We start from the raw sequence: 15,597 nt of genomic DNA on the forward strand, positions 1-15,597 counted from the left end.
TACCCCAAACAATTGAAAACAGGAACTCAAACGGATGCTTGTATGCCAGGGTTCACTGCAGCATTATTCTCAACAGCCAAAAGGGAGAAAGCAGCCCATGTCCAACAACAGACAAATGGATAAACAAAATGTGACATATACATACAATGAAACATTATTCAGCCATAAAAAGGAATGAAGTTCTGATAGATGCTAACATGGATGAACCTTGAAAATATTATGCTAAGTGAAATAAGCTAGGCACAAAACGACAAATGTTGTATGATTCCACCTACATGAAGTACCTAAAATAGGTAAATTCATAGAAGCAGAAAGTAGATTAGAGGTTACTAGGAGCTGGGGAAAGGAAGGAATGGGGAATTAGTGCTTAATGCTACAGTTTCTGTTTGGGGTAATGAAAAAGTTTTAGAAACAGTGGTGATAGTTGCACAACACTGTGAATGCAATTAATGCCACTGAACTGTACACTTGAAATGGTTAAAATGGCAAATTCCATGTTATATTTTACCACAATTAAGAAAAATTAATAATGTAATATACCAAAATCATTGAACTATACACTTTACATGGGTGAACTGTATGGTATGTGAATTATATCTCAATAAAGTTATTTTTTTAAAAACACGGAACACAATTTCTGAAAAACAGAAATAATAAATTTCCAAAATGGGGAATTAGTTAAATAATGTATCAAATCTATACAGTATGATATCGTTATATAAATTATAAGGTAAAAGCATATTTATTAACATTGTAATACGTTTGCAATATAATAAATGAAAAGCAGGTTTCCAGAGAGACTACTAAAAAGAAATGTCTGGAAGAGTATGTCCCAAAATATTGATTAATGGTGGTTTCCTCTGGATGGTAAAATCATTGGTAATTTTTATACTCTTCTTTTTTTTAACCTGTATTTTCTAATTTTTCTATAATGTGTATGTACTACTTATATAACAAAAAAGTAATCAAAATAAAAAGTATGCACATCTTTAGTAACAGGACAGTTAAGGTATATACACAGTACTAGCCTACGATACTTACCCAATCATTAGGTCATTAGCTCCATCTGGTCATCTAGTAACCTATTTTGAATATAAATAGCATTTATACTATAAACTTTTCCTTAAATCCACTTACCTTTCTAGGCTTTTTAAATCTAAGTTAACTCCAAACATTTTCTCTAAGTAGAAAGATCTTTCGTATTCAATAGACTCTAAAATACCATACCAGATTTTTAAAAATCTGTAAACTGATTAGCGTGAGTAATCACTTCCTTATCCTGTAGTAAACAATGGGAATATAGCGCTCCCCAAAACTCCTTTTACCCAAACTACTCTTTGATCTCTTTCCCACTGATCTTTTCTAAAATAATAAACATTACCATTTACACACTGAGTGCCATGTACTGTGTTAAACATTGTAGAAGTATTATCTCATGTCATCTTTCTAACAATCCAGTGAATCATCACTTTACAAATGAAGATGCGGAATCAGAAAAGTTAAGCAATGTAGCCACAGGTGGTAGACTGAGATTCAAACCAAACCTGATTTCAAAGTATACATTCTTTCTAATATTATGCTATGTTGTAAGAAAGTTGGCCCTAATATCCCATTTCTTAAATATTTTGAATTAAAAAAATACCTACACAATTGTTCTATTTTGAAAAGCTATTCCTTTTCCCACCTTTACACATTCTTTGTTACCACTCTGAAGTTCTACGTAAACATGAAATAAAGTGGGAATTTATCAAATACAATTCCTTGGTGCTCCCGTTCATAGAACATAGAACGGCAAAGAAGGTACGCACATTCATAGTGGTTGGATAATTTGCCTCTTAAGTGTGATAATATTGGATCACATGCTATCTAACACCGAAGTCTTGGGATACAGATCTGTTTTAGGGCTGGCAAGACCACCTACTTCCATACCCCTCATTTTAGGGGGAGGAGAAATTGAGATAAGCTCACTTGCCAGTTAGTGGAGAGGAAACTGGCACTTGAACCCAGGTCTTCTGACTCTCAGTGATTCTACCATTCCACACAGGGCCTCTGAGTAATTTCCAGGTGACAGACATGGAGATACAGTCTTTTGCCTTCAAGATACTATGGCCTTTGAATAACAGAATCAGCTGGTGGAAATTAAAAAGGAGACTCAAAGTTGACAGACTTTATCATTTTGTTCTATCCTACCATGGAGATGAGATCAGGAACTCTATCCACACACAAAGAACAGGCATATGTAATCCACTCTTCAGCCAGCTGTGGACTACCTTTGCTTCATTTGCTTCATTCTTTCCTTTCTCCACTTCTGACATCATTACTATTTCCACATTCCACTTGCCTCACCCAATAATCATTAAATAAGTAGCAAATAAAATTTTCCCCTATTTAAAGACCTAAATTAACCATTAAGTCAATTCTCAACTACATAATCAAAACATCTTCCGGGCTATCTCTCTACTCTCAGTAGACACCAAGAAAACAGAAATTCATGTTACTATAGACCTACACCATACATAATTATAAAGGTAATCCTATAGGTTAAATTAAACAAATACTACTTTCCGATAGCAAACATCAATGACTAATACATTATGAAAGTTCCAAATAGAAAGTGGGCAGGGTGGGGCCAGCCCCATGGCCGAGTGGTTAAGTTCGTGCACTCTGCTTCGGCGGCCCAGGCTTTCACCAGTTCAAATCCTGGGTGCGGACATGGCACTGCTCATCAGGCCTTGTTGAGGCAGCATCCCACATGCCACAACTAGAAGGCCCCACAACTAAAAATACACAACTATGTACTGGGGGGCTTTGGGAGAAAAAGAAAAACTAAAATCTTTAAAAAATAAAAAATGGGCAGGGAAGCAGGCTTTTGTATGGCTCCAAGTTGGGCATATTTAATTGTTTATTGATACAGGATATATCCTAATGATGAATGAAACCAAATTATGGGTCTTTTGGAGAAAACTGATGGAAACCAGGCATGGAATATATTTTTCATGGGACCCAGGCCCTCAAAGTGAAAGTTTCTGAGAATGGTAGGTAACAACTTGTGCTTTTTCCTTTACCAAAGTGATGTTTTGTTAGCATTGTTCACCAAGCAGCATAAAACTGTCGGCAAACAGTATGTCCAGTCACACCTGTTCCCTATTAAGTTCTAAATGCTCTTATCACATGTTTAGTCTGTAAAAATGTTCTTGATTTGTCAAGTTAAAGCAACTGAAATGTTAGAGTAAACACATTTTCATATGGCAACTGGGCTATAAAAGTATTAACTTTGAGGTTAACAAGAGTCAGCATAATCAAGCCAACACGACACAAAGAATAAGATGGTTATCCCGTCTCCACCCTTCTCCTCTTACCTGGTCTAAAAGTCCCACTACTAGAGTGACTTTTCTGAAATGCTCTGAATTTCAATTCAGAAAGACAACTGTTGAAATACAGGACTCCTATGTGACTTTGGGAGGTCCTCTCCCACTAGCATCTTAACTGGAACATGGTGTTTAGATTAACCGATTATTGTCACTGAGACTTTAACCCAAAGGGTGTAAATCAAGTTGATTTCAAAGGGAGTAAGGATAAGGGGAAGAACTAATACTGAAGAGGGGCTTTAAGCTAGGGCAGACTTAGGTAGAGGTGTCTAATTTTGATGGGGGTGGAATATATACATACATTCAGAGAAACCCCTCCTGGCACAGCACACTCACATAGTTGATTTATATATATATACATATTTTTTTAATGCATGACTGGGCTGGCAGAAAATTAAAGGAGTAACTCAGATTTAGATAAATCGTGAAAGAACAAATCCAGGAGTGAGTGAGTGCTTGAGTTCTGGCTGCCCTGGGGACTTTCCCCATCCCCACATCACTGATGACTACAGCCTGAGATTTAATGGGCCACAGAGTGGAGAACAGAGGCAAAAACAGGCCTAAACAGGATTGGAGGTCAGATCAAAGAGCCCCACATAAAGTCAGGACCCCTAAAGGATGACACCCTCAGAACTAGGAAGAAATAACCCACCATGCAGAGAAAACAGCAAAAATTCCTAACCACAAGTCCATACTGATTTAAAAAACTTCCAAAGGATATACTTTAAGAAGGAGGAAAATGATCTCAGAAGAGCTGAGGTGCAAAAGTAAATGGTGAATAAAGAAACTGGTATGCATGTGAGTTATTCTAAACATTACATCTGTGTTGTAAAACATTAACATGTCATTTGTGGGGATAACAAAAAAAGTCAGTATAGAATTAAAATCCTGAAAAACAGAATAGCATGGAAAATAGAGTTAAGTGTCTTAAGGTATTTGTATTTTTTGGGGGGGAGAATAAAAACGTTAATATTAGACTTAAGTTAAATAATATGTTTGCTTAAAATTTCTAGGGTTACCGCTAAAAATAGAATGTATAGCTTCCTAAATAGGAGGTTATATATCCGAAGGGGAAAAGTCTCAATCAAGTCAAAAGTAGGTGGCAGGGGGTGGGAGGGAGATAGAATTAACACAGAAAAAGTAAGATAGTGATGATAATAAAAATAATAGCTAACATTTATACAGGACTTACCATGTGCCAGGCACTGCTGTAAGTACTCTACATATACCAGCTCATTTAGTCCTCACAACACCCTGTGAGGGAGATACCATAAATTATTATTCCCATTTTACAGATGAGGAAACTGAGGCATGGAGAGATTAAATGACTTAACTAAGGTCACAGACACAGTAGGCATCACGGTGAGATTCAAACCCAGACAGTCTGACTCTGGAATCTGAACTTTACTTATTGCCTAATAGACAATACACAGGTATGACATTTTGATATTTATTAATGTCCTTTCAAATCAATTTTTCTTCAGTCTAATGACTAAGAATGCCTACCAAAGTGGAGCTACTTACACTGCTCAAGACATTTTCTTCATTGACTATTTATGGATAAGCACAGAATAGGTCCAGGGGGAGGGCTAACATATACAAAGTACCTAATACGTATTAGGCACTGTGCCAGATACTTTATTACATGGGTTCTCTTGGTTAATCCTCACAATCATCCTGTAAAATAGATTAACATCTCAAATTTTCAGTGGAAGAAACTAAAGAGCCAAAAATTTAAATAACTCACCAAGGGGCAGGAACCCAGGTCTGACTGGCTTCAAAATCTACTTAACAAATATTCATTGAGCATCAATTTATGCGAGACATCCTGCTAGACACTACAGCTATAAGACTAAATTTAGAAATCCAGGGTTCTCACCATTATGGAGCTTACAGTCTAATGGGGGAAGTCTTTCGGGTTTCTGGACCCAATTCCAGCATGGGGGGGGGGGGAGTTCCCACACACACACACACACACACCAACAAACAATTCTCAGATACCAGCAAGGTGTGCAAGAATTCAACTAGGTTCTGGCACTATCTACCCAGACAGAGCATCAGATTCCACCGGTTAAGGGTTCAGTCCCACAACTGCAGATGCCAGGTGAAAGTCTCCGTTGTTATCTGTACTTCTGACGGACTGGCTATAAATGAAAGGTTCCCACAACCCCTCTCCGTAGGTTCGAATAATTTGCTAGAATGGCTCACAGAACTCAGAGAACCATTTTACTTACTAGAACACCGGTTTATTGTAAAAGGATCTAACAGGAACAGCCAGCTGGAAGAGATGCATAGGGCAAGGTACAGGGAAAGGGTAGAGAGCTTCCAGACACACCTGTCTCCCCAAACCTCCAGGTGTTCATCAACCCGGAAGCTCTCTGAACCCTGCCCTCTGGAGTTTTTAAGGAGGTTTCACTACATAGCCTCACTGATTACATCATTGGCCACTGGCGAGTGATTCAACCTCCAGCCTCCTGTTCCCTCCTCGGGGTAGGGTAAGGCTGAAAGTTCCAACCCTCTAATCACATGGCTGGTTCTACATGTAACCAGCCCCTTCTTTTGGTGGGGTCCAAAAGCCACCTCATTAACATAAAAAGAAACACCTTAGTCACTCACCACAGGAAAGTCCAAAGGTTTTTGGAGCTATAAGTCAAGAACTGTGGAAGACAACCAAAATATATATGATTTGGTCATCTGAATGACCAAATATATGTTTCGTTTAAATCACAATATTGAAGGGAGACAATCAAATAATTAGAAAAATAACGGTGAATTACAAACTGATAAATGTTATAAAGGCCAAGAGAATTAAAAACTGGTAACTATCGTAAAGGACAACAGAATGACAAACTGACAGATGGTGCAAAGCCCTCTGAAAGCATATAATAGAGAAATATGACCTAGTCTAAACACGTGAGGGCCAGTCTCACCAAGGAAATAACATTTAAGCTCATGGTTCCCAAACTCTATGCCAAAGTGCCCTGGAGCACTGCAGTGAATTCACAAGAGTGCTCTGGGTTTAAATTTTTAAGGAAAACAGCAATTCTGGATATCTGTTAGATGTCATGTGAACTACCAGCTCAGGGTAGTTCACAGTTTCAACTTTAGATCACAGCACAATCTTTTCAAAGACATATCTTTGTGACACTGCTTCTTTGGCGGGCGGTTGCTGTGATAAAAACGAGTACCACAGGAAAATTAATGTGGAAAAGGAAATGAGGATGGGCGTGTCCAATCTGATTCAGAGGTATGAGAAGCTCAGTGCCCAAGAGGCATTTACATCCCATTGAGGAGGATCAAGGCTGCCCCAGGGAGAGAAGCCCAAGGTGTCCTGCCCTACATGCTGATCTATATCACTCTCCAGGAAGCATAGGATGTCCTGACCTGATCTGACCTGATTCGTATCCAAAGTTACAGGACCACCCAATAACCAGACCCCACCTCCACTGGGTCCTGTCCCCATGCTGCAGCTCTTTACCGCCCATGGGTCCTGTCCCCACGCTACTCCATGCTATTCTCTGAATAAAACAGCACTACTGCCAGACCTTGCGAGTCCAAGGAATCTTTCTTTCAACTCCTCAACTCACCGAGCCCACATCACCATTAGTAAGTAATTGTGGAAATAAAATTGCTACTTTTTCTTTTAACATAGATGTACTATCTCTTCACACAGTTACTAAGTTGTTAGAAAATACTTATTAAACATTGTTTGGATCTAATTACTTAGTAAATATAATTATTATATATTTCTTTTGGACTAGGGTGGTTGTGAAGAAAACCACTGTGACACTAAGGGCACCATGAACTAAGAATGCTACTAAGCTAAGACCTGAAGGATGAGTAGTTCAAACACCATGCCTTCGAGGGAGTGAAAGACAGGGTCTCTCCCTTGAAGACATTACAGTCCAGTTAGGGAGACAAAACTAAAAGATAAACAGTTTTAAGACAATGTAATGTTAAACTTAAATATTAAATATTTGCAAAATCTTTCCCATCTTGTCTCACAAAATTCTAGTGAGTGTTTATCTCCACTCCAAATTGAGAGCCCCTAGAAGCCTGTATTCCCCACATCCCCGCCCCCATACAGCACAGTTTGCATTCAGGAAGTGTTTTCTGGGTCAGTCTCTCTCATATAGGTTTACGCTCCTTACGCTTTTCTCGGAAATGATACCTCCAATTGCCCTATACAAGGGTAACTCTGCCTAAGTGTTCTCCACTCCCCCACATCTCCCAGCTGCTTCTTTCCTACTGCCCTTCAAAACTGAGTTCATACATATCACCTCCCCTGGGAAGACTTCGCTGATGCACTGGACTGAAATTTAAACGTCCCTTATCTAAACGGTATATTTGGTATTTTCTATCACATTCTAGCCTGTAGTAGTTACTGATAAACTTCTGTCTCTCCACTCACTGTAACGTTTGACAGTAAGGTCTGTGCCTTATTCATCTCAGCAACTGTCACAGTGCCTAGCTCTTAAAAATGCTTTCTGAATAAATGACAAGTACAGAGAAATTTTTTTAAAAAGTGTAATTATGCCATTTCACCTTAACAGACTTCTTGGAAAAAATGGGAAATTTACTCAGAAAACCTTAATAAATATAACTATTAGATATTTCGTTTGGACTAAGACAGTTGTGAAAAAAATTACTGAATTACAAATCTGCAAAAATTAAAATGACCGGTAATCATCCAGTGGTGGTAAAGAATTACACACCACTGATAGAAATGTAATAAATACGTTTTTAAAAAATAATCTGACAATTATCAATTAAAATTAAAAATGCATGGACCAGGCCTGGTGGTGTAGCGGTTAAGTTCACACACACTGCTTTGGTAGCCCAGGGTTCACAGGTTCGGATCCCAGGCATGGACCTACATATGGCTCATCAAGCCATGCTGTCGCAGTGTCCCACACACAAAATAGAGGAAGATTGCCACAGATGTTAGCTCAGGGACAATCTTCCTCAAGCAAAGAGGAAGATTGGCAATGGATGCTGGCTCAGGGCCAATCTTCCTCACCAAAAGAAAAGCACACATCCTCTGACTCAGCAATCCTACTTTTAGGAAACTTAGAAAAATAAAAGGATCCATATGCAATGTTATATTTACAAGGAAGTTTACTGAAGCACTGTTGGCAATAGCAAAATAATTCCTGGAAACTATCCTGAATGTCCCTCAATAGAGGAATGATACAACCATACTACAGAACATCTATATTATGGAATAGTCTGCAGCTACTAATAAGAATGAGTTAAATCTATATGTAAAGACCTGAAAAGATATCCATGATACATTCAGTAGAAAATAGAATAATCCCATTTGGAGGTAAAAAAGATAAGTATTCACATTTTTATTTGTAAGAATATTGAGAAAGAGAAGAAGCAGTTAATACCAGACAGTTAATACAAGTGACCTCAGGATTAGAGGAAATTTAACTTTTCCCAACAAGCATGTATTACTTTTGTAACTTAAAATAGAAAGGCAAAAAAAGGGGGGGAAACTTTCAAAAGTAAGGACAGTAATATCTGAATATACTCTCCCCTCCTCTGAGTTCTTAACCAAAAAAATCCTATGTTACAACCACCTTTAATGAAAAGGTGGTGCCATAGAAGAGTCAAGAATTCTGTGGACTATCTCTTTTACAGATAATTTAAACTTTCTTTTTAAAAAAAAACCTGTCTTACTCCACTCTATCCCACCAAAAGGAGAGAGAAAGGCCTACTCTTAGACAAGCTTAATGTCCAGTGGATCTTTCTATCTAGTTTCCTCTATGAGTGGAAATCTGCCTTGGGGATTTGTAATCAAGAGCTTGGGAATTTTAGAATGCTCAGCAGATTTTCACAACCATACCATTTATTCACTGAAAGGAAACAGAAGTATTACATAACAAATTTGAGTAAAAGAGAGTTAAGTCTCATTCAAACCCTTCTGTCCTAAAATTGGGAGAGCTAACTGCTACTTGGGCGCCCCCTGGGGACCAAAATTAAATTTTTTTTTACATCTCTAAGACAAACTAACGTCCTCTAAACATACTCATTCAAAGAATTCCTAAGCACCTACTATGTGCCAGGCACGACATTCAACACTGGAGACACAAAGATAAAAATAAAATCAAGTTTCTGATTTCTACATGATTAAAGTCAATATCACCCAAAACTTTCTAAGCACAGGAGACACGATTGGCCATACAAAGTATGAGTTATCCATACAGGACCTGGAGGAAGCTATGACAGATGATAAGAACGCTTTTTGGGTGCTACAGAAAGTAATTTGGCATGGATATAGAAGTCTCAGCACAATTTGTTTATTATTCAAGGAAATAAAAATTTATTTGCTTATATAAGCAAAATGTTCACCATCATTAAGAGAAGAGGTTCAACTCTCCCTTCCAGCTAACACATGCCAAATTGTGGTTATTTGGAAAAGTAAGTTTAGGTTACGGTACCATAAATTTTCCTTGGGCAAAGCAATCTAAATAAAGCTTAATTTAAAAAATTCAAAAATGATGCAGTACCCCCACCATGACTTTTTAGTAATAAGTAAGGTTATTCCACAATAATAACTCCACTCTGAGCACTTAACTAATAACGGATTGCCCTGATTTAGAAAATGGCTAACAAATTGAGTATGACAGGATACAGATTTAGAAACAATTAGTTAGAAAATAAAACTGAAAAAGACCAGTACAACTAAAGGGGAAAAATCAACCCAAAAACCTCCCTCAAACCTTTCTTTCCCAGTTCACAACACTTTCAGAAGATATTGTATCACATTTGCCTTTTCTTCCTCAAGGTCTGGGAGAGCAATCAGCAGAGGGAGAATTCGCCTCCAGAAAATAAAAATGTGCCAGTTTCCTTCCAATTACACCCTTGCTGCTAAGTGCAATATCCCAAGACATCAGAGGGCCACATATTCTCAGGTTCTGTAGCCAGGGCCCAAAGATGTATTTCTGGCAGCCTGAGCTGGAAATCAATGTAATTTTCCCAAAGAAACCATTCTATTTTAGCCACATTTCAGGTACCCTGTGAGCTACATTAGCACTGACATGATAGTTACAGAATTTAACCTTGATTTATATAACTTTTTCCTAGAGAATAAAACTGAGTTCCAAAAATTACAGTCTTTTGGAATTCAGCTTATGTTTACCTGTAAAATAAAATATTGAGTGAAAATACAGGACTCACAGGAAAAAACACCTCTGACTTAACTCACCATAGACATTCCATTGTTTATTTAGTCAGCTAGGGGAGAGCAACTGCTAAATTATAAAATATTTGGCATTTGTAAATATCAGCTTAGTAATGTTTATGGCAACTGGAATCAAGAGCAACTATTTTCATGAAAGATGACAGTTTGAAGCAGTTTAAGCTCATATAATTGCTGAATCTTAAAGAATAGATAATACGTTATAGAACATATCTCATCATGGAAATCTTACTATTGATAATTAACAGGTTTAAAATATTATCAGCCATTACTGAACAGAGTAAAGAATAAAGACTAGTTAGAACATGTAGATTATTTTTAATCCAGTGGAGTCATATGGGTATTGCTAGTTTGGGTGTGGACATTCGAAGCCATGTTATGATTCAGAAACAAAATATTTAAATGCATTCAAATATAACAGTCATAAACCAATTTTTACAAAGTAATACTACTTCGAAGTAAAAATAACCAATCTCACAAGTTAAGAACAGGCAGTCTAAAATGGAAAAAATATTATTTGCATCTATGTGTGCCAGATATTTTACCTCATTTAATATTCACAAATACCATACTAGATAGCTATTATTTCTCCCTTTTTACAGAGGCATGCAAGCTAAAAGTAACAACTTCTCTGGGACTAAAGAAACAGTAAATGGCATAGTTAGGGTGTGAACCCATATCTGACTCTCAAGTCTTTTCTCCCTTCCCTATCATGTTATTTACATGTAAGAGTCATTTCACATATAAAACAAAAACCTGAAATCATTCACTTGTCACCTGTCTTTTAAAAAGTGAAAAGAACCAACAAAAATGAGGAGAAAAATATTTATGTATTTTTTGGCTGAAGTAGTTTCACTTTTTTTCCTAGAAAAGATCAATAATTATAAATACTAGCTGTAGAACACAAACTGAAGTAGATGTTACCATCCAACTTCTTCTGGATGCTCTTTAGAGAATAAAATCTAGGACAGCAGTGGATTGTATGAACATAAAGGAGAGAAGTAAAAGCCCAAAGCTAATAAAAGCCATATTCTGGGACAGAGGAGGGAATTATTTTAGAAGTTCTGGGTCAAAACTTTTGCTGGTCACTGAGTTTCACAGGGATCGTTTCAGTGTGTTTTAGAGCACTACTGGTCGCCTCTTCTGCTTCTAGATATCTTGTTTTCCTTCTCCCCCAAACATTCCCCAGATTCTCCCATAAGCCCTTCTCCTCACTGTCACTGCAGCTAACCACGCATCTGTTCGAAAATTAACGGAACTTAACTGGTAACCTTACCACGCACTGAAGAAAAAAAAAAGAACACAATTTTAGGGTTGGGAGGTATTTCATATCGAGTTTAAATCTGGGGGCACAGCCTCATGTTCTACAGAGGGCCACTGAGACTCGAGAGAGGAAGTGACTTGGCGATGGACAAACGTGAGTTGGCAGCGGCGACAGAGGTCGAAGCTTGAACTCGTACCACTCCGTGGCTTTTCCAACCAGAGGAACCGGTTGAGCCTCAGAACTGGTACTGCCGTGGACGGGGCCAGAAAGTGCTACGGGCAGAATACCTAAAGGAACACCCTGCCCCTGGGGGCTCCTTTCTAAGCTAAAGACTAGTTGAGGGTCGGAGTTTCGAGGGCCCGAGGGAAGAGGAGGAGTAGAAAAACTGGTCTCCGCTCCAGGCAGCTGTGGGCGCACACGGTTTCTAACCTAAACCCGCGCTCCTGCTGCCTTCTCCCATCCCACAACCAGCGACCCACTGCCCTCTGCAAGCTGGGGGGTCCCCGGAGGCTGACCCTCCCGGGATCCCTCTCCCAGCCCAATCTTGAGACAAACCTGGTCCCCAAAATGTAACGAAAGAGGGGCGCGGAAACAAAGCGACCCCAAGCGGTCCTTTCCATCCTGGGAGCCCCCAAGGCGGGCGGACGTGGACTACCAGTCCCGACATGCCACGCGCCCGGGGACCCTCGACCACCGCCACGCAGGCGGCGCTTTGGTCGCCGGGACTTGTAGTCCGGTGGCTTCAGGGGGCGCGGACCGGCAGGCGCGGCGGGACAGGCCGGCCTGGCGTCCGGTCAAGCCCAGGGAGCCCCCCCAGCTGCTCGGGTCTCACCTCGACGATGCGGGCGCACTGGGTCCCTTTGCCGGCGCCGGGACCGCCGAGGACGAACACGACCAGCGGCTTCATGAGGCGGCGAGGGCAGAGGAACAGCGGCCGGCGGGTGGGCAGCGGGAAGCGAAGGCCCAGGACGTGAAGCAGCCGGCGGGCGCAGAGGCTCCGCATACACCGCGTCTCGGCCGTACGCTGAGGGAGCTGACAGCGGCCGGGCCGGCGGAGGCGCGGGGCGGGGCGCGGAGAAGGGGGCGGGCCGAGCCGGCGCCCGCCGCGGCCCCGCCGCCGTGGCTGCCTAGGCGTCCGCGCCGCGGCCGGAAGGGGCGGGGCTTCCGCCTTCGCTCGGCGGCTGCGCTTCTGGTCCCGGTGCCGGTTAGCGCCCCCTCGGCTGCTCGCCCGTCCACTGGGTCATTCATTCGTTCAGTCTCCGCCTCGTGGTGTCAAGCCTGTGCTGGAGTCTGAGACGTTGACACATGGGAGAGTAAAACCCATTGTCTCCCCTCTCAAGGAGTTTAAATTCCAATGGGGAGACGGCCGACCTGATCAAGTCAACGCACCAATAAATAAATAAATACAAATGGCTATAGGACTTTGAAGGAAAAACAATGGAGGAATAACAAAGGATGAATGTAATTTGGGAAAGGTAGTCAGAGAAGGCCTCTGAAGTAGTGACACTTAAATCAAGACTGGGATAGAGTGTCCTACAAAAAGAGAAAAGCATGTGCAAAAGCTCAAAAGAGGCTTGTGTTAGAGAATACCAGTGAGACCAGAGCTGTATGAATGAGGGAGAGGACGGAAGGTGGGAGAGTTAGGCCCCTGGTAGGTCCTTTGGGCCTTTTGCTTGTGGCAAGGAGTTTGGATTATATTGTTATTACAATGGGAAGTCCTTTAACCATAACTCTATTCCCCTGCACCCTGCTTGAGAGAAGAATCTTGTGGGAGAAGAAAAGGAGTCCAAGGAATGAGCCTTGGTGAACACAGATCTTTAAAAGTGGGAGAGGAGGACGAGCCTGAGAAGGAAGAGCCAGAAAGATAGGAGGAAAACGAGGAGAATGTGGCATTCCAGCAAAGAAAGGAGACTGTTTGGGGTGGGGTTGTGGTGACGTAGTGGTGAACGTTGTGTTAAAAGCAGAGGGTACAGATAAATTGGATTTGGCAACAGGCTGACTTTTGACATAGAAAGTCTACAGTTTTGTCCAAAGCAGATCACACGCTGTATTTAATCTGAAACTGGATTGAAAGGGGATGAGGAAATGAAAATAATAGAATAAAGGGTCAAGGCTACCCATGAGCAGTCACTCTACATGTCCCCACAACTGTCTCCACTCCCAGCCTAGGCAACCACAAATCAACTTTCTATAGATTTGTTTATTCTGTATGTTTCTTATAAATGGAATCAAACAATAAAAAAAAAAAAAAAAAAAGAATAAAGGGTCAAGGCAAAGTTTATGTAGGATGAGAGATAGTGTTACCGAAGTCGCCCCTGGCCCGGAAAGCCAAACACCGAGACTACAAAATTGCAGCAGAGAGACGGTTTTAATCACAAGGCAGCCAAGTGAGGAAGTGGGAGAATGAATCTCAAATCCACTTCCCCGAAAATGGGGGCTCAGGGATATTTATGGGGTAGGGGGCAAGGTGGTCTGCAGTGTGGAGATAGGTGATTGGAGGTGAGGAGAGGTGAGGTAGTTGACGATCTGCACAGGCGGAGTCAAACTCCGTGCCTTTTCATAGGACGCATGTTCACAAAATGGTGGCGTTAGCATGATCTGAGGGTGGAGTTCTTAGCTTCTTGACATCAAAAGGTCATTTATCCCGTATCTGCGTGGGCCCATTTGATGGGTTGTTGGTCTCAACTGGCCTGAACTGGACAAGGGGGTCCTAATTCCTGAAAAACAGCTAGAACACCCATTATCATGCTGATCCAGGCTCCAGAGAGATGTTATCTATAGGAACTTAGCAGGAGTCAGGGAGCATATTGCCTAAACAGCGCAGTTAACAATGGGCAGGTGAACAACTAAAAGCTATAATCAGCAGTTGCAAAAAACAAACAAACAAAAAAAAACTTTAGTTGCTAGCTACCTAGTCATCAATGGCTGTTTACTGGTTTCAATAGGAGCCACGCTATCATTAGCCACATGTGGCTATTTAAATTAATTATATTAAATACAATTAAAAATTCAGTTCCTCAGTCACACTAACCACATTTCAAGTGCTCAGAAGTCACATGTGGCTAATAGCAATTGTATTGGACTGTACACGTACAAAACATTTCCATCGTGACAAAAAGTTCTATTGGGCAATGCTGTACTAGAGCTTGTAGTTAAGCTACTAGGAATAATTTCATAGAAAGGGAGAAAGGTAACTCCTTGAGAAGAAGAATTAGATGTGTTCCAAAGGGCACATGGAGGGCCTTAGATGACTTAAAAGTTCTTAGAAATGAACAAGTTCATTTATAATAGGAGTTGCAAGCAGGGTACAGTTGCAGGAAAGTTTGAAGATAGGAAGGGTTCCTGTCTGATTATTTTCTCAGCAAAGAAAAGGCAACATCAGCTGAGGGTAAAGATAGTGGAGTAGGATGTTTGAGGAGAGAGAATTTATGAAATAGACATCTTTGAGAGTGGAAATGGTTTTCTAAAGAAAACTAATCAGTAGGACTTCTGAACAATATTAAGAGCTCATTTCATATTTAAGATCATGAATGTAAAATAATCAAAGATGTTTGTTCAGGTGCAGGCAGGGAGAAGACAAATTGTTGAGTTCATACAGGCTTGAAATTTTGCTAAGCAAATGCAACAGAGGGAGAGAAGGCCAAGAGGGTGTTTGCAAGAGAATGTTTATGATAATGTAGGTAGAATCAAAACCGTATAGAAAGTAAATTATGGCATATGAGGGCTGAGAGTGAGGATGTGGAAGGGAGCTGGGAAAG

The 15,597-nt window shown here is 40.5% G+C and overlaps 1 protein-coding gene across 1 annotated transcript in view; it reads right to left on the reverse strand.

The window, feature by feature from the left end:
* CMPK1 (cytidine/uridine monophosphate kinase 1) overlaps window positions 1-13,006 on the reverse strand; it is a 32,075-nt gene extending 19,069 nt beyond the window's left edge. Inside the window, exon 1 of the mRNA XM_008541736.2 lies at window positions 12,672-13,006. Coding sequence (XP_008539958.2) covers window positions 12,672-12,842 — 171 coding nt within the window. The 5' untranslated portion in view covers window positions 12,843-13,006. The remainder of the gene's footprint in view (window positions 1-12,671) is intronic.
* Between the last annotated feature and the right edge of the window lie 2,591 nt (window positions 13,007-15,597).

This window comes from Equus przewalskii, chromosome 2 (assembly GCF_037783145.1).
Source record: "Equus przewalskii isolate Varuska chromosome 2, EquPr2, whole genome shotgun sequence".
Classification (NCBI taxonomy): domain Eukaryota; kingdom Metazoa; phylum Chordata; class Mammalia; order Perissodactyla; family Equidae; genus Equus; species Equus przewalskii.